The following is a 27,815-nucleotide window of genomic DNA, read 5'->3' as shown; positions in this document are numbered from 1 at the left end:
CAGTTTCCTTACAGGACAGACTTAATGTTCTCCTGGAAGAACAACTTCCTCCATCTAAGGATTAAGGAGCTATGTAGTTCTCCCCAGATCTGAAGGAAAACAAACCAAACCAAAATAGAACAATGAAGATCTTTTGGGCTCAGAATACTGCTGAATCGTGGTAAAGGCGATAATATTATCTATTTGCAAGCCACATCTTCAGTTTTTATAAATCTAGATCAATCTGTACTTAGAAAGGACTAGTATGAGCCATAGACTACTAGAAACAAGTCACTGTGCAAGATCAAAGAGAAATGTCATTGTTTTTTTACCTGAGGCAGAAATTGAAGGATATAGGCATTTTTGTTTTGTTTTTAATTTATTTTACATAGGCACACTCTCTTCTCACTTCTTATTCCTCCATCTTCTGAAGGCTGTAGCCCAAAAGCAGAAGCGTAAGTCAACAGTAAAATCTTCTTTGTTAGACAGCTTCAGAGGCTCCGAACAGAAAATTCTTCCGTGGTATTACCCTTGAAGCTGCCTGTCCAGAAAACTGCATTTATGGTTAACTATTCAAAACTCCTGTTCCCCAGGAACCGCCTGTGCAGACTTCTGCTTAGAGGAATAGTACCATGTGGCATCACTAAAGAATCCCTATTCTGCCCAATGATAATGTATGATACTTCAAAGGCAGAATAATTAAATTCAAGAGTTAAGACAGCATTAAAACCTCATAAAATAATTTTATGTACCTATAATGGCTGTATTGGAATTTTTCTAACTTAACATAAACAATTTCCTAAAATTAACATCTAAAAACATGTTGGGTTTTTGGAAAGCATTGGTTATGCATTGTGTCAACCTTCAAATTTTAGTGATTAAATTTAACTTGAAGAGTTATTCTCCCAGAAAACACTTAACAATTAAATTCAATAATGAATTTACATACGGTACTAGTACATTCGAGTTAGGAACCTCAGCATTTTAACTTTCTACAAGAAAAGAGAAAGCTAACATCAGGTGAACACATAACAAAATATTTTATTATCTTCTGTAGACCTGACTCTAAATGATACAGGAACAAACCCTAAACTCGGCTTCCTCCCATTACATCTATTCAACTAAAACATGCAACCTTGTATCAGCTCCCTAATCTTGCAATTTAATTAAGAACATCTGACATTTTTAACACATACTGTACTTTCAATTTTCAAAGCACCCTACAAATTTGTTTTAATGGTCACAAAGTAAGTGGTTTTAAAGCCTACTTTATAGAATAATTAACTGACTTGCCAAAGGCCGGGTAGGGAATTTTTGACAGCACAGGCGCAAAGCCTGAAAAGTTCACCACTCTCAAACCTGAACTCAAGTACATGAAGTTGTCTTTTCCTCCCACTCCCCCCACCTTTTTTTTTTTCCCTCCTTTTAAGTTTCATATTGAGCAGCAGTGTCCTTTAGAGAAAGTCCCCGTTTGAGAGATTCATGCCAGGACACCCTCCTCCTTTTTCCCCTTCCCTAAGTAGCGAGTCTTTTATGAAGCCAGACAGTCTCCTTTAACCGTCAATAACTTTCAGAAACTTAGCAAGTGTGAGTTCTCAGTAAGAATAAAGGAGTCAGAGGTGCAAGAAAAGCTGCAATTAACAGCAATACAGTGCGAAGTACCAACAAAACCACATTTTGTGAAGTGATAAGCCATGAGAAGAAGACACACATACAGCTGAATTAGAACTAAGGGACCTAAGCATAAATGAAAAGAAAATAGGCAATGAGCTAGAAACAGAGAAAAAAAAAAAAAAATCACTTGCAAGTGAAGACCACAACCAGTTTTTAACATCAGCCTTTGATATTTTCTCAAACAGAAGGAAAGCTTAGGACACAGACAGCCATTAGCTGGTTAAGATAAGACATAAGTGTATTTATGCTACGACCAGTTGTGCAACCAGATCTCAGGAAGACATACACAATCTATTTCTGCCACCATTTTTTAGCTCAGGTACTGACAAACAACAGCGCAGCTGCAGTATGCAGAGCCCTGAGTGGGCTTTACTACTCACCACAGTATTTGTATCTTGAGTAGGGTTGGTATTTTACACTAAGTCCTACACTGTTATGTCTACTTTTACCAAAAGTTCAGCAAGTCTGAAGACAACCTAAGTAGATCTACATGATTAAAGTCAAACCCTGAGCACTGCCAGAATTTCCTCAAAAGAAACTGCAGCCATTTTGGTCCTTTTAACTGAAGAGGAACGCCTGCTTTAGATTGCTCGGGCTGTAAAATTAGGCCAGAGGACAGAAGGAATCACTCAGTCTCTAGTGCTTCTAGATTATGGAATAATAATAAAGAAAAATCCCTACCTCTTCCTATGTCTAGACAACTAGATGGTTGCACTTGACATCAGTAACAAATGCTGCAAAGCTATATACATTTGAGAACCACCTTAGACAAATTTTAAAGTGTACCTTTTATTGCATTTATTAGTTTGTGTAATTAGTAATATCATTCTGTGAAAACTTTGTCTGAAGTTATGGTCTTGACCAGCCCACTTACTTGCAGACCATCTTAAGACATCAGTTTGTACTTGCACGGCCTGCTATCCCCTCTTATCTCTAGCTGGGATATCGGCCTGTATCAGTGCTGACACTAGGAGTCAAGAAAGCTGGTCCAGACAAAAAAAAAAAAAAAAAAACCACAAACCACAAAACACAAGGGAGGGGAAGGTAGAATTTGCTGGCCAGATCAGCTACCTGACTTGGTTCAATCCCAGAAGAGTAGTGCTGGCAGAAGGGGAGGTGTGGGGAAGAAAAATGGCTTCTAACCACCCTGCCTTAACCTAGAGGGAATCACCACCATATTTCATCTTCACAGTAGACTCCTCAGTGGAGCAGAAGTGGTTTACAAGGGACAGTTTTTGCTCTTTTGTACGTTTAACAGCAAGAGATCTTTGACCTTCTGCTATATTCCTACCTCCCTCTACCCTCACCTTATTCCACTTACCTCATCTTATTTCAACTGCCTCAGCCCTTGCCCTGCACTCATCTTTCCCCTAATTTACCTCACTGCGGCGCAAGGCAATTGAAGACTGCTATCACAGTAAAAATGGGAACTTCATCAAGTTCAGGGGGGGATTCTGGAAAGAGTTTTAGTTGTGGCAAGGAGTGGGATAAGACCATGAAGACCAGTATTACTGTGAGAACAACTCACAACTTCAAAGGGCCCTTTGAGGAAGATGATTATTTTTGATAACTCCCTACATGAGGGCTAATCCACAGGCAGTCAGTCTCTATGCCCTGCGTCCAAGGCTGTGCTGTTTTGGCCATTTGTTCCATTTCCCACTCCTATCCCCACCTCGGCTCAATGCTGCAGCAGGAATGAGCTGTTGAGGGCAACCAACATCCTGTCCTCATATTCCCCAAACAATTTTGTGCCCACATCTCCAGCTACATAACCTTCCCAACATGGCTCAAGCCACTTATGCTCACCCATAGCTTTAGCAATACAAGACTGCTGTTAAATGCTAATTGCTTACTAATGAAAACTAATCATCATGCAATTAAACTTTAATCACTAAGCAGCTGGCTGAGATCCAATCCGTAACAATGAAGGTTCATTAATAACTTTTTTCCAAAGTGCTCCATCCCTGAAGACTACCTTGTACTTCACATAGAGTCCAGCTAAGTGTATGAAGTAATTTGAAAAATATTTCCTCTGCCAAGAAAGAAAAAATACCCACATCACAACAGCGTAAGACTAGAACAGTTTAGATCAGTTGAAAAGCATGATTTTAAGATTCAGGGAACCCAAACTGTTCCTAGCTTCTTCTTCCACAACCTCAGGCAAAATATGCAGCACAGACACAACCTCTTTTCTTCAATTCTTGCCTCTGTCGAGTAACATTCTTCAAGTAAAAAAAACCAAGTTTTAATTTTGCTGTAGTTTCTAAAATTATTACATGAATACTAATCATACTTCAGTTTTATTTTTACTCATCTTTCTAAATCTAGAGAAATTAATCTAACCTCTTTCAGAACATATTTCTCTAATTAAAAAAAGATACTGGTGTTATATAACTAGGTTTATAATAGGCACATGGAAAAAAAATACTTTTCAAAAAGAAAGATGTTTAAAAACTACTTTATATATTGTATTTAAAAAAAAAAATCTCACAGCACCACCAGTGTGTGTCTCAGTTTTGCCTTCACCATTCCTACCCCAGTCCAACTACTGCACAAAGCACTGCGCTTATCCAGCTTTTTATTAACTCAGCTTGCATTGTGGTGGTTGGAGAGCTTTCCTTTGTTATGAATGGTAGAACATTAGTATAGCTGAAGCATTATTTTTGCTTATTCAGTGATCAAAGGATTCAGGATAATGTTTATTTTACAAAATGGAGAAACTGTAATTTTTTTTATTTTAAAATGTTTATTATAAACAAAACATAGAATGTAATTCTAATAACCCATACAATATTATATAACAAACTCATGAATTCTTGCCTCCAGATTTATTCCCTTAAACTGAACAAGCAAAGATTTAAAAAAAAAATTTTTTGTCAAAATCAGAGGAAATATTTTCTAAAGTTTGCATTTTTTGCCTAGTTGTAATCAAATACAGGCCATTTTAAACACAGAGGCACAGAGCAGAAGAGACTTCTGAAGTTCTTGAATGTCCTTCAACACTCATTCTTCTAATGAAGTTAGGGGGATATAGCTCAAGTTACTTGGAATTAGTCCAAGTTAAAAAAAAAAAAGTTAGTTCAGTTTAAGTTAACAGCACACAAACAGCACAACAACCCTCCTCTCCAATTTTGGGGAATCTTAACATTTTCGCCAGTACAGCTTAAAAAGAGTCAAGCTAAAATGACACGCAAATGGATTGTATTCACTCGCTATTGAGAATTTAGCAAGAGTCTGGCATTTCTACAGCAACAGGAAACTTAAATCTTACAAAAAGGATTGTGAGAGCTTGTGGATAGCCAGACAAAAAGCTCTAAAGCTTTGTTTAGAAACCTCCTGCACAGAGAAGGCCCCATTCACAGTTGGAAGAGCGTCTTAGAAACTGAAGTTACTTAAACATATTTTTAAATGAAAATTGTACATAGATTTTGAGGATCCCTGAAGTTTTACAGAAAGGCCATGACTGTGGAATGAGCAAGCTCCTTTTTACATACAAGTTTCCAGTGCTCCTGGCTACAACTAATGCAAGTGGTTAAACATCCTATTGTTTCCCAATGCTCTATTGTCAGTAAATTTATTTTCTGCTTTCCTCACTCCACATGCTAGACAAACAGTAAAATATAAAACCACATGCAAGCACAGACATAATGCCCATACTTTGGGATAAACTAATGGCAAAGGAGTCTGCTAAGTAAAGATGCACAGAAATTAATACCCTGCCTACTCTTCATCTTCTCTTTGCCTCCACAGAAAAGGCGATAGTGGAGAAGTCATAGAATGGTTATGGTCAGAAGCAACCTTCAAAGCCCATCCAGTCCAACCCCCCTGCAAGTAGCAGTGACATCTCCAAGTAGATCAGCTTGCTCAGAGCCCTGTCCAACCTGGCCTTGAATGTTTCCAGGGATGGGGCATCCACCACCTCTCTGGGCAACCTGTTCCAGTGTTCCACCACCCTTAGTGTAAAAATTTTTTTTCTTATATCTAACCTAAATCTACCTCCCTCTTCCCTAACATCATCTTCACATTTGAGACCTAACTAAACCGTACTTTCTGCCATCTACAATTCATGATCACCAATACACCGCACCAGTTTTACCCAATTTCTACTCACAATAAAGCCAAGGAAAGCCAGCTTCATCTCACAAATGTAATGAATGGCTTCCAGTCACTCCAGATACTGAAATACATGCATCAGAAATGTAGATGTGGATTCTGACCGGTCACCTCTTCAGCATTTGAGACTTGTGATACCAATACACAGAGCTGCTGTGAGCTACGAAGTGTTGTAGCACGAGTCATTCACACTTCCAGGTCCCTACCAATGAACTGAGATACAACAGGGGCTCCTACCAGGTTCTTGTCTCTGTGGCGGCACACTCTTACAGACTAGGAGTCACGACAGCAGAGAGCTTCAGTAGCACAGCAGATGGCAATGCCTTTCTGAGAAAACCAAATCTGAAGTTCATTATTCAGCCTGTCTTTCAGAATTTCTTCTCCACCCGAAATTTCATGCTTCCTTATTTTTGTAACACTGTGAAAGAATATTAAAGATGCTGCCATTTCCTGAGGAATGAAAATTAATGTTAAACTAATTGTACTGAGGATTGTTTTCAAGAAAAGAGCAAGCACATTTCCAGCTCAGGCAACTAGGTGTTTGGACACAGTCTGTCAATGAAAACCAAGAACTCAACCATTTTAAGGGTGATTGTAGAAGGTGCCTCAAGATTCTGCAGCACTCCTCACTTGAGGGGTTAAAACATACTAAAAGCTGTTGCCAGAGAAAAATAAGCAGACAATGTTCTCAATACACCATTTTTTCCAACCCCTACTAACAGGCAGTTTTAAAATTCGTTACTGGTTTCCCTTTTCCCACAGTGAAAAATTAACAAGCTCCAGTGTTACTTCTTCCTACTCTGGAAATTTCTCACTACTATTACAGGTCTGGATGTAAGAAACACAGGTCTTCCTTCCTGTTTGTCAGGATTGTGGTCTTTGAAGTAGCAGATTATTATTTCAGCTGAACTTCACTTGAAGGGCTGATGCAGAACTTCACTTGAAGGGCTTTTTGGAGGGTGGGGAAAAAAAAAAAAGAAGGGGGGAAAAAAAAAAGTCAGATTCTACACATTTTTCTTCTCTAAGAAGGATAATGAATGAAAGGTCAACATTCATCTTGCAACACTTAAATAGTTGCACTGTGGGCCTAAACTACTTTTAAGTGGTGGTGTCACCTGAGCACAGTTTTGCATTACGGCTAACTTGATCTAACGGTTATAATTACTAGCGGAAAGGGCCCTCCCTGCCAGACACAGCAGCACTGGTTCAGAGAGTAATGGGACTGAGATGGCTGGTTTGGTGCACAGATCCCCCACCCCAAGCTAGTCTTCTGATGGACTAGCTAGCTAAAAATCAACCCACTGTGCAAACGCACAGCTGGTAGATCTAGCGCAAGGGAAACAGTGGGAGCAAGCAGCTTGCAAAGAGGACAAAGTAGGATCACCCTTCCTGACAGTAACTCAACTCCTAGCCTAGCTTAGGGGTAACAAAGCACAACCATGCCAAATGAGACATTTGGAATAAACTGGCACCTTTAGACCCATGGTGCTACACTACTCAGGTTTCTGGGCCTGGAAATTGTTTTGCTGGAGGTAGCTAACCTTCCATGATTTTCTCAGTTCATACTGATTCCCTAGTTCGGGCATTTGATTAGCCACACAGTTAGGAACCTTTAAAAGCAATCCTTCAGCATGTATGAGCATTTTTGTTAGCCTTTGATTTCCCCAATCTGAGAATATAAATAGCTTCATTCCTAGCGATCCCTCTGGGTGCCCTTCTTTACCCAATTCACAGCTAGGGTCCAGAATGGTAGAGGTAAACAAAACAAAATGGTTCTATAAAAGCAACAGAGTAAACAAAATATTATAGATAGGCAATTCGTATTTCCTCTATGGTACAGATTTCCACAGATAAGATACTCTGGGAGATCAACTAGCAGGAGTCTCAAGTGGTCAAGGACAACTTTTCTGTGCAAAAGCAGAAGTTGTTCTCCATGAAATCCGGATAACATATGTAAACCTACCTCCAAGCCCTACAAACTAACAAAGGCACACTCAACATGAGCCAGAAGGCTGTCACTACCCAACAGTAATGAAAAACTCCAATATTTAAGTATCAATTTGCAAAGAAATAGACATGCATTTAGGTTCTGAACTTCTGTGAGCTCACATGTGGTTTTTAAGAACCTTTTCCAAAGTCAGTCTGACCTTCTGAACAGGGTTGTTAACAGTCCTAAAGCAGGTACATTTCCCCTTTTCAGGTAAGCAGCAGGCTTTGAAAGATTATCCATGGACAGTCTGACATACAAAATTCCAGATTGTTGAGAGAAAGCCCAGAATCTCCTTCCATTATACTGTAGATTATGGGCAGATTTTACCCTTGACTGCTTGTTACTCTGAAGTTCTCCTGACTGAAACCCAAGATGGTCCTTTTAATAAGAAGCAACAAAGGAAACAGGTTCCAAGGACTTCTTTCCACATATGACGATTAAAAGATTTCTCAAGCTGGGAATGAAGCACAGATTGACGAGAAAAGCATTAAATTCTTTAGATCTTTTAAGAGAGATCTTTAAAAGGGGGATAAACAAGTTTTCCTTTCAGAGAGCACTATCACCAGGAACAAGAGCTAGTTTTACCTTCATCAAGGTCAACTCTGACAAGGGGCGGGAAGAAGAAAAAGAAACAACAACAAAAAAAACCAAACCAGAAGCCAGAAGTATCTGTGCTATGCCAGAGCCTCTGCCTTGGGGGTGGGGGGGGTGGTGGGGGGGTGGGGAAAGCATTTTATAAAAAAATTTCTAAGAAACAGTATACCACCTCCAAGTGAACAGTTCTCCTATTGTTTTCTAAAAAGCTATCTTCTCAGATCCTACAACTCATCCTAACATAAAGTGTTCTCTGCACTGTTCTTTCTTCTCTTTGCTTATAGCTTCTTAAATTAATACTGAGAATAAAGACCATCAATTCTTTTGAACATTAAATCTGCTGACAACTACCAAAGTGACTTCATAATTTTGCCAGTTTCAAAGGTAACCAAGATTTCATCTTGCATGAAAATGAGTTTCTCATGCATAGGAAAACAGTGAGAAGATAAACAAGGTAGAAAATTGTTTTCTTAAAGGTATTTATAGTAAACTGCATGCAACTGTAGTTTTCCAAATCTATAAATGCAAATAAATGATTGATGTGACTGTAAGAACAGAGACCAAAAAGTTTCCAGAGGAAGAATATGGATATATTTTCAAATCTGCTGCAGGAATACCTGCTGTAAGATTCTTAGCATTGTAAGGCAAAGATCTGATGCCAAATCACTTATAATCTGCTTTACCTAGTCCAAAACACAAAGTCTATCCATCTTCAGCACTTGAAAGAAAGCACTCTATAGGCCACGGGATCATCCAGCACTAGGGAGATGGCATTTTTTTCAGTTCAGTTTTTCATTGGCCTCAGAACCAAAAATGTTTAACTGCAAGAAGGGCAGTTAGCACTCTTTCTATGGTTTAACAAGCAGTTTAAGGGAGAAAACCAGACTACTTGGCAGGCACGTCCATCCGCTGGGGTATCTAATTTGAATCTCAAAGTAAGGAGCAGGATTAAGCCATTCTGCATCTGAAAGCAGCCCAATTAATCTGATCAGCTATTCACATTCTTAGAACCAAGAAGCCTTCTAGAGTAGCCAAAGCAAGAGGAACACCTTTTTCCCTTTGAGAAAGGCTGAGTCTAGCACTTTGGAAACCAGCTGGATTGCCACGTAGAAGATCATACATTTACATCATTTTCAGTCTAGGGTGAAATGAGACTTTAAGGAAAGCTCAAAGCTCAGGAGAATCACTTCACAGTTTGATAAACCTTTTTAAGATAATACCTTCTCATCTCAAATTCTTCTAGAGCATCTGCTACAAGTCGATCTTTGAGCAACCTCACATACGTTTCCTTAAGATTGACTCTGGTGCTGTTCTCAAAAAAATGCAGTAAGACACAGATTTAGTCACAAAAGGAACAGAAAACTTCACATAGCAAGAAAAATACTTCAAATTTCTTCCTTCCAACTCTGGAAGGAAAACTATAAAGAGGTGTTTGGTGTGGGGGAGGAATAGGAATCTATAATAAGCTTCCACGTGAGAAAAAAACAGGTGAGTTTGCGAAAGAAGAAGAAACATAGGGGAGGTTACTTATGCCACTACCTCTGTAGACATTATGGTTCGATAGATTCCTGTATGCTTGTGCACGTATCTGTCTACTCTCTCCTGCTAGCAAGCAGCTACACCATCTGCACATCTGCTTTTCCAGGATACTAACGCTGATGAACTGCATGTCAGGGGGGAAAAAAAAGAAAATGCACTTGCAAAGCAAGGAACAGGTAAAGAAAAAGAGCATATGCAACAAAGATAGGAAATCAGCTGTCTGAGCCAGAAGGCTATCCTCAGGCAGTGGGGCAAAAGACTCCAGTTCACAGCCATTCCACTGCCTGAGGATGGCTGCTGGCAGGTATAGCTCTGAACAACCCGACTGCCATCTTCGTGTTGCACGTAACCCTCTCCTAACGAAAGGCGGGACGCTGTACTGCTTCCAGAGAAGAATACAGCACTACAATTTGCTACAGTAAGATAAAAAGGTTAAGAAAAAAAAAGTAATGCTAGGAGAAGATATATTCCATTATGTGTGACAGAGGTGGAAGAGAAAGATGGATTACTTACAGACATAATGCAGAAGAGTCCAGCATTCAGCTAGAACACCTGTTACTGTGTTTGTGTAAGACATAACAAAACGAAGCACACAAAAGAAAACGGTCCTGCCTCTGAAAGTTCAGAGTCTTATAACTAGATTAAGAGTGGACCCGGACAGAACAGCAGAGAGCACTGAAAGGCTACATATTACTTCTCATACACAGAAAGTAAGCAGTATTTCTTACAGCATCAAATAGGAAGAAATAATTCTAAAACCAAATGAGGAGATTGTGAATCTGAGTGACAAGAAAATCAGAACAAGATGGCAGACGATGGATTAAGGATAATGTAGATAAAAAGCCATGTTTTGAAGTAAGAGTCTGAGAACTCACCCTGAATTCAAGAACAATTTTTAAGTTTGTGGCAGAAGAACATGAACCTGGAGCAAAAAGGAAGCTCTACAATACTTTGGGAAATCGTGACTGGGTTACCAAAAGATACCCAAAGGCTGGTATTCCAGGATAAAGGGAAGGGAAGTACAAGCAGAACTTCAGAAAATGCCACACAAAAAGCTGAGAGTAATGAAAAACAGCCTCTGCAAGAAATAGTGGAAAGTAAGGAGGTAATCAAAAGAGAACACAGATGGGAAACAACAGTGGAACAACACTTCAAGAGCAGTACAGCTGATAGCGACAAACGTAGCTGATAGGGAAAGGAAAATAAAGTACTAGATCTGAACCTTAGCTAGGAAGGCACCACCATAAACACTCATTACAATTGTAGTAGAGCACAATGGAAGCCGCAGAGGAGGACAAGAACCCCAGACAATGCACTCAAAGAATTCCGAGATGAAAAAAGGGAAAGGAAATTAAGAGGTAGTTGCAAAGTTAAGAGAGGCCACAGGCATTCTGTACACTAAAAAAAAAAAAAAATAAAAGAAAAAAAAATAAAAGAAAAAGAGAAACACTTGTGTCTACAGGTACTATGAAGGAAAATAAAAGCTAGGAGTCAAGCAAGTGATTAAAGGAAAGAAGTAGAAAGGACACAAGGTTCAAAGGAGATAAGGAGATGTTCTTGTATGGTGCCATCAGGGCAGATGAAAGGGTTAAGGAGAGCACAAAAAATTATATTTGTGACAAGGACATGATCATAACAGTTGGAAGAAAGTGATATAGTGTAGGCCAAAGTGTATTCAGTCAGAAAGTCATCCAGATCCCATGCAGAGAAAGAACTAGATGTCAAACAATGTGCAAAACCCGTACAAAAATGTGGTGGATTACGGGCTACTATTTGTTAAGTTTGACCAGAGCCTACCAGCAGAGCATGTTTCTGCCATGCACGCCCTCTTTGCAGGTACAGGAACACAAAAAGGATTGCTGGAGGACAACTCAAGTGGTTCAAGAACTTGCAGAGAAGGCATTTGCTGTTGGGAGAACAAGGATCATAAATCAAAGACATACCCTGAAAACAGGAAAAAGGGAAAATCAGGCTGGAGTGATCCAATTTCAAAATACTGGTGAACTACAAGACATGAAAGCAAGGTCCTAGTGTGAGTAGAATCTCAATGGTAGTGGAGATCCCAAAAGAAACCTTGCAATTATTAGAGATAAGAAATTCAGCAGTTGCCTCAGAACAAGTATGCAGGCACAGCTCGATGAAAACCAAATGAAATTAACTGACTTTGTTTAATGAGAGGCTGGAAACAAGAATGCAGGCCAAATCCAGTTAGGGCAAAGAAGCATGTAATTACTGTCAAAGAACAGTGAGTGAAATGCAGAACAAGCCAGGAATCAAACCTGAAGAGAAAAGCTCAAGGGGGAGGAAGCGAGCATGTTGTACGTTAACAATACAGAGCAAAGAAGATAAAAGCTGGATCCCAACATCATTTAGACAAGGAAGAATCTGAAGCCAATAGGAAAAAGTAGCCTAATGCCTCTTCCATGGTCTGGCCCAGGACAGAAAGCATAATGCAAGAGGTAATCATAAATAAAGGGATGCAGCATTGATGATGGCAAAGAAAGCCACGTAACTGCAATTTTTGAAGTGTCAGTTTATGTCTCAGAAAGTCAAGAATAGCAACTGTCTGCATCCACAACCAGGTGGTTGCAAATAAAGTTCTCCCTTTGTCCCTGTTTTAATTTTACATATTTCTTCTCACTCATCGTATACTTGCACTCCAGAGAAAGTCAGTTATCAGCATGACTTGTGGTATAATTCATACTGATTTTTTCAACACTAAAGCCATCCACATTTCACTTAACCTTACAGACCTCTGTGCAATTCTATTCTATCCACCTTATTTTGGAAGGACTGCAAGTTCTCCTACAGTTTCACAAAATCTATTACTTTCACAGAATAGCTTGGAAGGGACTCCTGCTGAAAGCAGAGCCAACTTTGAAGCTAGATCTGACTTCAGAGGTAAAGGGGGTTGCTTAGGGCCTTGCCCAGCCACATTTGTGTATCTCCAAGAACAGATGTTCCACAGCTTCTCTGTCATTCCCCCTCTCTCAACTCAATCCTCAACCACTCTCACTGTGAAATTTTTTGCTTAATATTGAACTATATTTTTTTTTGTTGCAATTTGTGTCTGCTGCCACTTGTCCTTTCACGGTATGACTCCAAGAAGAGCCCTAGAGAATATTAAATATCTAATAGGACAGAATAAGGAGGAGAAAAAAAGATCATTGTAGTCCTAAGAAAGCCTTTGGACATTCAGAACTTCAGGTAATGAGCATTCAGCTTTTTGATGCCTGAAAAATCTGTTTGATCAGGTGTGGCAGAGATCTAAACAAGGCCATCAGGACATCACTAGAAATTTAAGATGAAAGATGATTGCTTAAGAAGAGAAGAACAAGGAAAAATGGTATTCCAAACGGTATACATATTGCAAATGAAAACAAATAATTTTGTATAGTAAAGTTAGGTACTCACCATCTCTCTTGCAATCTCCACAGCTTCCTGCAGCCCATAGAGCCTGCCACAGACCAGGTAGATCCCATTGGCCCAGAGAATACAACCCTCATGGACCCAAAATTCATTGCTGTCAAGAGGTAGTTCAGGAATTTGTAACTCCAGCTCAGTGCCACCTTCTGAAGTGGGCATAGAGGGTTTTGAGTCCAAAGGAGTCTTTTCACCACCACTGCCACCGTCAGTGGTTGCTTTTTTACAAGAAGCTCCCCTTGAAAGTGACCGAGAGGCTCCACTACAGTCCTCAGAGCGGTGCCGCCTCTTAAAGCGGGGATGAGCAGCTAGGCTTCTTTGTTCCTTCTGTTGTTGCTGTTCCTCCTCCTCTTCCGTATCTGTCTTGGAACCATTAGAAGCACTTTTGTGCCGTACCTTGACCTTGCTCTGCATTTCCGTGGCCCTCTTTGGAGGTGGGTTCTTGGGCAAGGTGGCTGCATAATCCTGGGGGTAGAAAGGACCAAAGAGGTCACCCATGTTACGATAGCTGGCCCATTTGCCACACAGGCAGCAAACCAGATGCCCTAAGACAGAAGACTCTGTTACTACAGGGCCCTGCAGCATGAAAGTTGAGGTGGGCAGCACTTTGCTCTCTGCGTTGCTAGGAGGGGGTGTTGAAGACCTCTGTCCTTTCCGACCCCTCACCAATTTGTTCTGCTCCTCTTCCTCCGCATTAATGATTGTGCACACAGCGCCTAATTCACACTTGTTTACCACATGAATATAAGGGAAAAAGGACTTATTCTTGGAGTCAGTTTTATCTACAGACTGGGTAGCATATTTAAGCTTGATCTCTGGTTCTTGAGGCTCCACAATCGGAGCAGCCCGTCTAGGCTTCCGCTTCCGTGGCTGTGCTGCAGGTTTTCGCCTCTCCCTCCTCTGCCTCTTCGGTTTTGGCTCACCACCACCTACCCCTTCTGAAGACTGTGAAGGTACTGGTGGGGGTGGCGGGGGCGGTGGCAGTTGCTGCTGTTGTTGCTGCTGCTTCTTCTGCTTGTTCACGCTCCCAATTGGCCTCCCCTTTTTCTTTCCAGAAGGAAAATATCCTTTTGGGGGGAAACCATCTGGCTTGGGTGAAATGTTTGTCACATCTCCATCTTTTTCCTCAGACTTCGGATTTGGTTCAGAAGTAAACACACTGGAAGGGGAAATTGTTTTTGAGTCAGAAAAGGTCAGAGTTCCAGCACCACTTACAGATCCATCGGACCTTCCCTGACCACCTGACTTCTGAGAAGGTGGTGGTGCTGCACTGGATCCTGCTCCTTCTTTACCAACACTAGCAGTTTCAGGGGCCTCTTTCTTGGTTTTATCATCCTCACTGCTTTGCCACTCTTCTGAAGATCTTGGAAGAGTTATTTCACCAGCTGTATCCTGGCTTGCCGGCCCCGCTTGATCTGACATCTCTCCTTTTCTCTTCTCACCATCTGGTCCAAGTCCAGCCACATTTCCTCCTTCAGGTCCACTCTTAAGGGACAGGATGTCATCAAGAGTAACAGTATCTGCACCAGTTTCAGCACTGTTGGTAGAAACACTTCTCCTAATATTGGGAGATGTAATTTTTTGAACAATAGCTTCCAGTTTTAATCCTCGCCCCTTTCTTGGGGGCAATATTTTGGTCTTAGTTGGGCTTGTGAGGGAAACAGCAGGGCAATTCCTATTATCAGGACTTGGCAGGTCCTTGAAGGAATCTCCCTTTGCAACTGACTTGCCAATGTCTTGGCTTTGAGATGAATGGGCATAGGAGTTGTAGGTTTTATCAGCTCCTTCTTTCGCTGAAGTCATCAGTCGCCCTTTATCTTCACTACCACTGTTCCTCATATCCTGTGGTTGTCTTTTGGTAGGGATAGGCGAGATGAAAGAGCGGACTCTCCTTCTCATAATTAATGGATTTTGAGGAGACTGGTCTTCCTGGCCAGGGAGTCTGAGCATGGTATTACTAGGCTTAGGTAAATCTGTAGATTCCTCTCGTCGATGCCCATCACTTTCTTGAGGGCAAAATCTTTTTTGGTTGGCTGCTCCAAGAGGGCCACTGCTTTTGGCAGGAGAATTTTGCCGAGAGAGGTCCCAACCAGATTCGTGATGCAACTTCTGGTTGCCATGTTTCAGTTCGGAGCATTTGCTCTGCGTACTGTCACTCCCCATAACACAGCGCCCAGCTTCCTGGCTTCCAGTATCATGATAGGAGCTACCTTGAAGGTACATCATTCCATCCTTGTCATTTTTTAAGGGACTCCTTACTCTTTCCAGAAACTGCTGTTGTCTTGGGCTCTTCCTTGCTCCTTCCTGCCTGTGCTGAGCTGCAGCAATCACACCCTGAGCAGCGCTGCTTGCCCAATCTTTGTATTCTTCTTGCTGTTGCTGATACATCTGTCTCTTGTAATGATACTGGGAATTTAAACTCTGGTTAGGGTCACCGAAAGCATGAGGCCTAGCATTCGTGTGATATGCTGAAGCCAAAGACGAGCCTTCTGAATTCTGAGGGTAAACAGAATGCAAGGAACTCCGGTTAACTCTTTCAGATAGTGTCATGTGTGGGTTCATGTGATGCAGATCTGTCCCTGGGCCTCTGCTTCTGCCTGGTGACATTTTCAGCTTATCAGCAAGATCCTGAAATTGAGAAGGTGATTTACCCCTGCCACTTCCAGTTCTGCCAGATGCTCGTCTCATCTGCGTTGGTCTGCTGTCCTGCTGGGGAATGTACTCTGGAGCAGCATCCGAGACTGCAGCTCCAGGGCTAGCGTTGCCTCGGAAAGATTCATGCTTGATGCCAGCAGGATGACAATGGTCTCCTGTTTTTTTATTATTGAGACTAGCTGAGCTCTTTGACTGTTCAAGATCTTCCTCTTTTATTTGCCCACTGTGAGCTTTCATCTTTGTTTCCATGGATACTAAACCACCAGGGAGTATTACTGACTGGCTTAAACCAGGGGCAAGACGTTCACTCCTTCCACTTCTGGCCTCAGGACCCATGTGCCCCATTGGGTGAGGGCCAGGATCTCTGACAAGTTGCCTTAATGGAGATATGTCACAGATCACTGATCTCCTCTCTGAGAGCGCTCCCCCTTCATGGGCAGAAGACTGAGACTCCACATCAAACTTTCTAGCAATAGGATAATCACCTAGATTTATCTGCTTCATGTCAGGAGCTGCGCTGCTAGACTTCCTATCCCAGGGACCCCAGTGAGGGCCTTCCAGGAGAGATCCCATGCTTTTATTTAAGAGGCCTCTATTGGTCAATTCATTGGTTTGACTAATTAAGATATTGGGCCTCATGGCTCCTTCCAAACTCCCAGCCATCCCAGAATGCTCCTGTGCATTCCTAGAATACCTTCTGTCTGGATGATGGTGGTAACCCTGTAAGACCTCCTGTAGGAGGCTAGGAAACTTCTCATTCCGGCTTTTGCGCTCACTGTGCCCTGGAAAATCCCCTTTTTCTTGACCAGAGGGATACTGTGGAAAGCCACCAATATTTCTCTGTATACCAGCTGCTATATTATCCTTGTAACTGTATCTTAAACTGCCAGGAGATTTGGAAGGTTCTGTTCTTGCAGGAAAATTTGGCCCAACAACTGCATGACCAGGCTGGCTGTTCCCCTCTCCATTATGGTTAGTGTTATCGCCACTTTTGCTCCCTTTACTTCCTCCTTGAGTTTCTGGCTGTGTCCCTGCATGCCCAGCTTCTTTTGCTCCACTAGCACTAGCCGGTGCCTGAGTGGCTGGGGAAGCATCATCTTGTGCAGGTTTATCTTGCCCACCTGACTTTTCTACTCTTCCTGTCATAGCTTCCCGGGAGACAATCACCCCAACTGCCTTTTCATTCACTTTCGGGGCATTTTCCACAGCCACCACAGCTTCCTTCCCATCAGGGGAGGCTGCGTCTTCCCTAGCCACAGGGCTGCTGCTGAGTTTTGATGGCTCACTCTGAGAGCCTTGTGCTGGTGAGGAGTTGGATCTCTCTAAGTTACCCCCTTTGTAAGTGGTGTCTGAACTGGTGCTCTGGCCACTCAGCTGTCTCACCCTTTCCCCATGATCCTCAGAACTACTGGAACAGCCACCATCAAGGGACTCTGCCAAGGGAGACTTGAGCTGCTCCTCTGCCTGGGAGGAGCCTTCTGAGTTGGTGCAGCTGTCAGCCTTCTTTGAAGAGGATGATCTTTTCGAACTTTTTTTCTGAGGAGCCAAGGCATCCGAGAGCAACATGTGCTGGACTGTGTTGGGCAGATTGGCCACTTGAGAACTTAGAGCACTCAGGCTGCTCAGCCCTGGATCTGTAAGCCTTTTTTCCTGCAGTCCTTCCAGCCCAAACCCCTTGAATCCCCCTGCGTGAGCATTGGGGCTTGGCATCATAGATGGTGTAGGGCTAAGCTGAGGCATCATCTGCAGGATGCGGTTTCTAGAACCCATGGACATGTTGCCTTGCCCACACTGGAGATTTTCTCCACCTGGCATGAGCGGAGAAGGGGTAGAGCTGCAACTCGGAGACTGAACCACAGATGCAGCAGGAGACGGGTTGGAGATTGGACTGAAGTTCTGGTGGAACTGCATTGGTGACCTTACAGGAACTTCAGTCTGGCTATACTGTCCCACTTGACTTTGAAGAGAGAGCTTGGTGGCAGCATTTGAATACTGCATTACATGCTGAGGTGGGTGCTGTTGCTGCTGCCCCTGCTGCCCACTTTGGGGCAGCTTAGACTGCTCAAAGCTTTTCATCGGTTGAGTCTGAAAGCTGTAGTTCGACTGAGTCCCATATCCCTGTGCACTGGAACCCACAGCATGGCCTTCATATTGCGACCCAGAATTCACACTGTAGCTTCCATCATAATTCTGTCCTGACTGGCCAAAACGCTGCGGGGAAGGGAAAGAGGAGGAGGAGGACGACGAGGGTGGCTGATAGTGTTGGCTGAACTGACCCACTCGTAACTGGTACCCAGAAGCAGAGGAAGGCAGGGTGGATGGACGCTGCATTGGCTGCAAGTGTGAGGTGCTAGAAGCAGACTGACTGGAAGCCTGGGGTAAAGGCTGATGAGATTGATAGATCTGCTGTCTCAGCTGCTGCACCTGCTGCTGCTGGCTAGAAGCCTGCTGCTGATACTGGGCACTCCCTGGAGAAAAAGGACCAGTGTAATCCTGTTGATAGTGAGATACACCCCCAAGGGTCGAGTGCTGTGTTTGAAACTGGCCCACATGTCCCTCGCTCCCATACTGACTCCCAAAGCTACTCCCTTGAGGTGGCCCATAGCTCTGTACTGGTCCAGAAGGCCTGCGCTGAGGTGGCTGCTGCCCTCCTGACGCCACTGGATCTTTGTTGGCAGCCATATAGTAAAACTCTCCTGCTTCTTTTCTGAAACCTTGGTAGCTCTGATGGCCAGAGCTCTCACCAGGCATTGCTGTAGAGGCTCCTGCTGCTCCACGACGTCCACTGCCAGCACCTCCTCCAAAGCTCTGGAACATCTGGGCCTGCTGGCGAGGGCTGAACTCTTCCAGTCGGGATGAACCGTGCACTTCCTGCGGGTAGCTCTGCTGGTTTCCGTGGTAACTACTTTGCTCCCGAAAGGACTGCATGCTGTTCAGCAGCAGAGCAGCAGCTCGAAAGCCCTCCTAAAGGGAGAGAAAAAGAAAGATAAAAAAGGTATAGCATCTACATCTCGCAGTCACACTAATATCACTGCTCAATTTCACTGTTTTAGTAGCAATTAAAATCTAGTATTTATCTCCTACTTTCCGGTACAACAATGTGTATCCCCTCTTGTTGCAACTTTCCAACCTTCTAGGTAGTGCAAGTAAGAGGAATTACTCAGTTCCAAGAAAATTCAAGTTGGTAGCCTACTACCCGTTAGAGTGCATTTTCAGCATTAATATTTCCCTGCAGTCATTTACTAATTAGGTCTCTTTATGTGCCCCTGAAGCAGTAAATTTCCAACAATCCTCACCCTCCAGCTATTCTCTATGGCTAATACTGGAAGTAATCAAGTATTTTGCTACCATGTTAAAAGACATAATAATGAGAAGCCTGCAAACACTCTCAAACCACTCTTGGATCTACTGGAGGAACGATATCCAAGGCCCGTGTTTCACTTCGGGAAAGATCCCTGTTAGAAAACACTCAAGATACAATTGACCAAAGCTATGGGAACCCGTGAAAGAACTGGCACCAGCATGCTCAGACATCTACTCCATGCTCTGTTCCTGACTACTCCAGTAACACTTTTAGGTGAAAACCAACACAGCAAGACAACACATGGTATTTCCCCCCCTCCCATTGCCATCTGCTTTGTTTTAAAAATGGAAAGTCAGAACAAGTCCACTCTATCTGAGCAAAAGGGTCTACAACTTCATCCCTTAAGACTAGTATATTACATTGAATTAAAACTGAAAGCATTTGTCAGTCCAAATACATATTTTGGAATACCATGTATGATAATTTACATAATCAGCTCCTAAGGAAATGCACTTCAGGAAGGCTCTCCTATGCACTTCAATCTATTATTCAGTGTGCGGAACCATGACTCATCCTCAAGGACTGGACTACAGCTGCAAAACTATCTGGGGACTTTGGCTAGTCCTTCTGTAAAAGCCTGGCCCACCACTAGACACTTTTTAAAGAAAAGTATGGTGATGAACAAATATAAGCATATACACCGTCTTTGTTTTTTATAATAAATAAAAAAATAAGTCAATAAACAGATGACAAAAGCATTTAATTTCTGAAACACTTTGTGGTTTTCTCTTCCCGAAAACAAAACTGATAAAGCCACCTGGAGAGATTCTTTCCTTTAAAAAATAAAATCTTAAGACAATGCCCACGCTTTTCCAGGAAACAGAACTCTGACTCCTCAGTTTGGAGACTTCCTGGAAGTCTTGCCTGCATTATGTTTTCTCATTTAGCCATGTTTCGTGCCTTGTGTTTTGTTGCCATGTTCAACTGAACCCACTCAAAATTAAAGTCTAGTTTTGCACCGAAAAGTTTTGTTCAAGGAGAAGATCAGAGTCCCAAGAAAACAGGCATACAAACAAGGAGACGCAGGTGATGCCTGGCATCATGCTCTTTTCCTGCTTGCCTCTCAAGATTTGCTTTTTTCAAATTATTATGTATGTTTTATACAGAATGCTCTAAATCCACCATTAGGGTCTTTCAGAAAGGCACCTCAGTGGTATTTGAGTTTCTACTATCTGTGCACGCAGGCTACAGAACACACACACACACAACCCCACTGCCATGCATGTCTCCACAATCCCTCTCTGCTAACTCAAAGGCATCTTTGTGTTGTGGCCCTGGTTCATGCAGCTTGGTGTCCACAAGAGTATTACAGAAACATTTACTAGAATCAAAAAGGGAACTTTCAAATTGTCTATACTTCCAATTCTGTCTCCACCATTCTAGAAAGATCTTTACTGCTACTACTGTTTTAATCTTACACACTAATATTTTAAGTCATACCATGAGAGGCCTGCTGTTCTGCTGAACTTTTTTAGCATTTTAAAGACTAAATATGTCACACAAATAACACTTCCATGAATGGCACATTGTGCCGATCTGTCCAGTTTGGGCTTCTTATGGATAACACCCTCTCCTTTTTTCAATTATTCCCTTTAACATTACATCAGTTTGAAGCTTCTGCCCTCAATAATTGGGATACCTAAGGCAAACTTCTTTCTCCCTTTCTGCATGACTTGCTGTTAAGATGAAAAATGGGGGGGCGGGGGGGAAGAAAGAAAATATACATCGAAATAGAAAGAAGTTATCAAACTAAAGGTAAGACAAGATCTACTGTATCTGGCAGATGTTAGAAAGTGGCTTGTCTAGATAAGCAGCTTGGGGCAGCAACATTCACGTGGCATGGAGACTGCGTGCACGCCCTGGCAGTCACATGCTTTGCATCCTCTTCTCACAAAAGCGACATTTCCATCCTCATCACAGCTTCAGACTCTCAAAGAATCTCAGATTAATTTTTAAATATGGCTTTACTTTGCCTAGTCTGAACAAGGTCTCAGGAAGCCTGTTTCGCATTACATCATACAATAACTTTCATCACTGATAATATTCATTCTTCTAGAATACTACTAACAGAAGCTTGAAAACTGCTAACACATTAAAAATGGTAGGAAACATTCTTAAGAACTCCTGGCTATTAAAAAAAAGAATCATTTTAATGACATAATGGAACAAAACCAGCACAAGTTGCTGTAAAATACCTTTACAGATAGAGATCCAGTGAAGGTCAACCTGAGGGACAAATTCCTATCCTCCATTATCTCATAATATTTATTTAATCCAGAAGACACATAAGGTAACTCAAAACAGGGAGAACATTTTTTTCTCCTTCAATTGTTTTTGAGATTGTTTTCTATTTGTTTTGGGGTTTTGTTTTTTTTTTTTTTTTTTGCTCTTGTTGTTTGGGTTTTTTGTTTGTTTGGGTGGGGTTTTTTGTGTTTTTGTTTTGTTTTGGTTTTAATATCCTGGATTTTACCCTGACAAATAAAGTTTTCATCAGAAGAACTTAAATTGCTGGTGCCCTAAAGCAGATGCTTTCTGGTTTCAGGTCTCCTACAGAACAACACTTGTTTTGAATATCTCATGTGGAGCTTAACTTAAGTAACAAAACCAGTAGAATAGCAGTCAAAAAAAAAAGAGAAAAAACCCACGCATTTCATCAATAACAGGAGTAAGAAAAGATAGGAGGTGCTTCAATCCATTACATCATCGATAACTTAAGACATATAGCACATTTCCTGTCATTGATGTACTGTAAGTACAGGACTATTACAGTTACTATTGTAATAATCTTTCTTAATAATAACAGTGCTGTAAAGTGCTTAGCTCTAAGTGCTATGTTCTCAGCAAAACCACTGAGAATAATTCCATGGGCAAGCCTTGTTAATAAAACACATTCCGACAGATGAGGCCTTCAAAGCCTACCTAGATTCACAGAAAAAAAAATATATATATATAAATTTATTTCATTAGATTTTTACTGGAAGTCTTTAAAGAAAACATTTTCAGTTGGCACATACTCTTCCACATGCAGGAACATAAGAGAATGATACACCAGCTGCCAACTAGAGGCTAAAACACAATCATATAAACCTCCGTAATGGTGGCACACATCTGTAATCCCATCCCTAGGCAGAAGGCGCAAAGTCCCACCTCCAAAAAAGTGCTCCATTAAGAGCCACAAATCACATTTATAGTGTTCGCCAGCACACACAACAAAACCATCTGAAGCCTTCCCCATTTATTTAAAGGAAAGGTAAGATTCCGGCACAGCTTTTACTACTCCAGTGCCATACATACACTCTCAGTACACGTGCACCCAGCTCTATTAACAAAGCTTGATGATTCTCCTCCAGTACTTATAGCCTGTAGCTGTAGAGCCATCTAAGCAAATCCATCTAGAGATTACAGACTTCATTCACCAGGCTAAGCAGTTTCACTCTGCTCAGGTACTTTTGTTTCTTCCCCAATAGCCCAGTTATCAAAATTTGCCTTCAACCTCGTAGGAACAAAGGAAGCATATTACAAGCTTGTATGGCTGATAAAGAAACAGCCTCAGTGACAAAATGACTGCACATAAGTCACAGACAGAAGCAGCAGGTCGTCTTATCCATATCTCAGACTTATTTGTGAAACATCTGAAGTTATTTCAGGCAGTCTTTCAACCTACCTTCTCCATGTGAACTTATTTTTAAGCACATCTACAATGCAGACTTTGTTTCTTGTTTAATCATCCAAAACGGTCTTGTAGAACAACTTTGCTAACAGCGGAGTTCCTCAAAATATGGAGCTACTGCATTCTGATCGTACCGTTAGCAAGATTATTAAGCGGTACTCAACAGCATGTAAGCATCTTTCAGCGGTTCCTGCATGTACATGAGGTTATCCCCAACCATTGTTGATTAACAGGGTTGATCAGTTCTCCCACATCTCCCAAGATGATTGTGTGAAATGATCTTCTGCAACACACTGTGCTAGGTTTTAAAAATCTATATAAATCTTTAAAACTTTTTGTCCCAATTATCAAACACTGGACAAATACAGGACAGTTGCCCAGATTTTCCCACATAACACTCATGCCAGCATAGCGGAAACAGCTCAAAACAAGTGAGCTAAAATACAAAATACTGTGGGGATATGTTTAATTCTTAACAATAAGCCTATAAAGGAGCAAACGAAACCAGCATCACTTAATTCTGTAGGAGGTAAGTAAGGTCTTTCTGCTTTGTTAAATTTTCTTTAGATTTGAGTTGACTACTGCAACCCATCTGTGCAGAGAAGTCTCAGGAAGCAGTCAAACGCAATATATTTTCAGTGATCTGTCAAAGACCTCTCGCTTCCTAGCATGCTTATCAGGAAAGAAAATGTAGTTACAGGCAGGTGACAAACTGTAAGATGGCATTTTCCACAGTCAAAATTGTACATGAACAAGCGGGTTTTTTATAGACTGTCCAGGCTTCTGATTAAAATAGACTTATCTGCTAAATACTGTGCAAATAAAAAATACACATATATCTGCATAGCCATTTCTAGTCACAACCCATGCAAAATGCAAAATTTACCATTTTTGTCCTTCCTCACTGTATCTTCTTAAAGTAACAGGGCACATCCACAACCAAAAAAACCCTACCAAGCCAGAACTTGAGTACGAGCAACTCAGAGTGGCATAATTTGTAAGTAAACCTCTGGATCTGAATTAAATGTGAAATGCAGGGTGGGGGCGAGGGGAGAAAGAAAAGATTGATTTACATGTACTGAGTGCCATTTCCATTGTCAAGGCCAAGTTGCTAACCCTGACTTCTGCAGCTGCACAGCTACTACTTGCACATCTGAGCGATGGCTGGAAATACTTATCTTGTTCCTCCAAAATTGCATCCTGGACTGCATCAAAAGAAGCGTGGCCAGCAGGTCGAGGGAGGTGATTCTGCCCCTCTACTCCACTCTGGTGAGACCCCACCTGGAGTACTGCATACAGCTCTGGAGCCCGCAACATAAGAAGGACGTGGACATGTTGGAGCGAGTCCAGAGGCGGGACATGAAGATGATCAGAGGGCTGGAGCACCTCTCCTACGAGGACAGGCTGAGAGAGTTGGGGCTGTTCAGCCTGGAGAAGAGGAGGCTCCGGGGAGACCTTATAGCGGCCTTCCAGTACCTCAAGGGGGCTTGTAGGAAGGATGGGAGAAACTCTCCAGTAGGGCCTGATGTGACAGGATGAGGGGTAATGGTTTTAAAATAGAGGGAGGTAGATTTAGATTAGATATTAGAAAAAAAAAAATTTACAATGAAGGTGATAGAACACTGGCACAGGTTGCCCAGAGAGGTGGTGGATGCCCCATCCCTGGACATGTTCAAGGCCAGGTTGGATGGGGCTCTGAGCAACCTGATCCAGTTGATGTCCCTGCTCCTTGCAGGGGGGTTGGACTAGATGACCTTTAAAAAGGTTCCTTCCAACCCAAACTATTCTATGATTTTAAAACTGAAACATTACCCTGTATGCTTCTTTTAAGAGAATGCAAATCAGCTACACGACAAGTAGATGAACTTAAGGAACAATCCTAAGACTGCATTTAACAAAGTAACAGATCTAACTTATTTCTTCTACATTTGGTGTCTTTTCAAAAGAAAAGGGAAACTACTTTTAGTTTTCAACCTTAGGTGTGATACGGAAGTAAACCAGGACAGAAGCACTTCTAAAGGTCATCAGTTTGTCCAAGCAATAATACTCACTGCTCACTTCTTCCAAGAAGCTGTGGTTACCCTGAACTGCAAACAGATTTTCTTCATACCTTTGTGTAAAGTTGTTTCAGATCCTGCTCCACTAAAGTTACTTTTTCAGGCTACAAATAAACAGGATGATCTAAGACATGGGAAACTAATACTGTCTTATTCACTACTGCCCTTCCAGAGAAAACTGCAGTCAGGTGTGGCTCTCACCAAACCATTCTATTTTATCCTATCAAAGAAGCCTTACAACACCACACAAAGTTTAAACAGTATATAATTAATTTTCACTGAGAGTAACAGAACCTATAGATATAATATCTTGGAAAGTATATGAAAATTGACCTTAAAACCAGCATATTACGTTACTGAAAACTGAATTTTACATCCTAAAAAAACCAAAAAACTCCACAACATGATACCTTAAGAACACCCATATGTAGCCGTCACACATGCTCAAGTGTCTAAAAATAATACATATTAGCAACATGTCTTGCAAATCAGTGCTAATTTTGGCCTTGATATAAAAAAAAAAATTGAATTTATCTAGCCCAATGAAAAATTTCATCAAAAGACTCCTCAAATGAGTTAAAGTTTGGCCAAGGGGATTGTAACTAGTTTCCATCATCTCACAGAGACACTATGCCTTCTTTATCAAAATGTCTGTACAGCTTTTTAGAAAGTCAGTATGTATGAGCTTAAATCCAAACAATTCAGGAAATGTTTCTCACAGAATGGGTGAGGAGCAGACGAGCGTGGCAGAAGGAATACAGAGAGCTTTGTCAGTTGAGAGAGGGGAATGCTCGGGGGATTATTGCGCTAGATAAGATCTACATTCACTTCTTATTTCATCTGTTTCCCTAAGTGGCCACAGAAAATTTTACTAAGCCTGAGTCACTGCATCTTCCCATCTCACAGGGGAGAGGTGAGCAGACATACTTGGAGTATTCAGCTGCTATAATAAAAGGCATCATATAAACAAGCAACAACAAAAAAAAATTAGAATTTTGCATGTGGATTTCTTCCCCCACCCTCAAAATATTTTTTCTGCATTATTTTTTCAAAACATATTTGGATAACATCAAATTAAAAATATCCAACTAGGGTTTTTTTCTGTGGCGGCAAGTCTTCCTTACTCACCACATGAGGAGAACTAAAATACCATCTCCAGTTCAGTTCTGTACTTTGAGGGAAGTGTACTGTTAAACTCATATTCCCAAACATTAAAGCAGAAGTTTGACAAGAACAAAATTTTGTTGGAAGCTGGTATTAAAGTTTGGTGTTATGAAAACATGTATTTCTATTAACATAACTAAGGATCAAAGTTCAGCAGAATTTTATGCGATTTTATATATCTCATTTTATCATTATGTCATTGATTCTCAGTGTCAATCAACAGCATAGGTGCACTCAAATAGCTTTTAAAAATCCACCAACCGATTCCTGAAAGTTATCCATCTAAATTTCTAACAGATATCACTATTTTAGTAAGAATTGACGCAAATCAGACAGATTCCATTTCATGTCAAAGATTAAAACAATTTTGATTTCACATACAGAGTCAGTCCTCTATGCAGTAGCTCAAGAGGCCCAGCCTCCTCCATGGTGCTAACACAGCCACTCATGCAGCAAGCCAGATCAGGGAACCAATATGGTTAAGAAATAGTTCTGCGAGGCAGAAAAGCCATTTCTGAACTGACAGATCCAGTCACTGTATTTTCACACAAACATCTGTACCAGTAAAATGGACACAGCAGGAACTGCTTAAGTGGCATGGCTACTGAAGCGCACTTGAAATCAGAAGTTCATATTTAAAAGGCTCTTCATCTTTGCACAACACTCAAACAACGCTTCCCACCATCAAAATGAAAATAATACCAAACCCTCAGCTCCTCATTTCTTTTCTCCAAGGTGCAGATCAGCTGATTGCACATCTTAACCCAATTCACTAGTCCTCTGAGAAATCTGGCAATTCATTATATGCCTCTTATTGCAAATTCACCTGTGTCCATATCTCCAGTGTCTCCATAGAATCAAACATCATGTCTGCTTCCATAAAACAGCAAAATCTAAGTAACCATTTCAAGGAAAGCTCCTGATCTGCTCTTCACCTCCTCAGATATGCGAGACAGAAGGTTCAGCAAAGGCATCACAACTCTCACCAAACCTTCACCTTTCAGTTACAAAACCTAAGACAGTGAAAAGTTGTCAATTATTAATTGCAAGAGGAAAGGAGAAAAGAGTGAGCAGGACTCCCAGGTTCTACTTGTCCAAGCTCCCATTTTCATTGCAGAAATGAAGCCAGTACCACAAATACTCAGAACTATACAGCAGTAGAGAAAAAAAAATTAAATCTAATACATTATTTTAAATTAACTTTTATAAATTGTTCATACTGAGTACTAGCCCCTGCATTTAAAGTCTTAAAGGCATTATCTCTTCATATTATGACAAGTTGCTAAGATGAACACTTAGGTCATATTTAATATTACCTGTAATACATGTCTTTCTATTCAATGTAGTCTATACAATTAAGTCTTTTCATTCTGTTTTACAACGCGTGGTGCAATGAGCCTCTAAGACTCCTGGGAACTCCTCAAGGCAAATGAAGTAAATTAACACAAAATCTCTATCAGTTATGTGCAAGTAATATTACAATACAGGTTATGCACTGTATACAAGAATTAAATCCATTGATTAGGATAAAACCATTGTTGAGGATAATACCACCTGGTTACATTATATGCAATAACATTCCAATCAGGTAGA

General features: G+C 41.4%; 1 protein-coding gene across 8 annotated transcripts in view; it reads right to left on the bottom strand.

Moving 5' to 3' along the window:
* TCF20 (transcription factor 20) overlaps positions 1–27,815 on the bottom strand; it is a 132,026-nt gene that overhangs the window by 26,808 nt on the left and 77,403 nt on the right. For 7 of the 8 annotated variants that reach the window (XM_086751888.1, XM_086751854.1, XM_086751881.1 and 4 more), the window contains one exon: positions 13,304–18,931. In XM_086751888.1, coding sequence (XP_086608014.1) covers positions 13,304–18,895 — 5,592 coding nt within the window. In that variant the 5' untranslated portion in view covers positions 18,896–18,931. The remainder of the gene's footprint in view (positions 1–13,303; positions 18,932–27,815) is intronic. The other variant, XM_086751913.1, reaches the window with a different exon arrangement.

Source organism: Chlamydotis macqueenii, chromosome 1 (assembly GCF_036417535.1).
Source record: "Chlamydotis macqueenii isolate bChlMac1 chromosome 1, bChlMac1.mat, whole genome shotgun sequence".
Taxonomy (NCBI): domain Eukaryota; kingdom Metazoa; phylum Chordata; class Aves; order Otidiformes; family Otididae; genus Chlamydotis; species Chlamydotis macqueenii.
The sequence above is the reverse complement of the archived record's forward strand: the minus strand, read 5'-3'. Positions and strand labels throughout refer to the sequence as shown.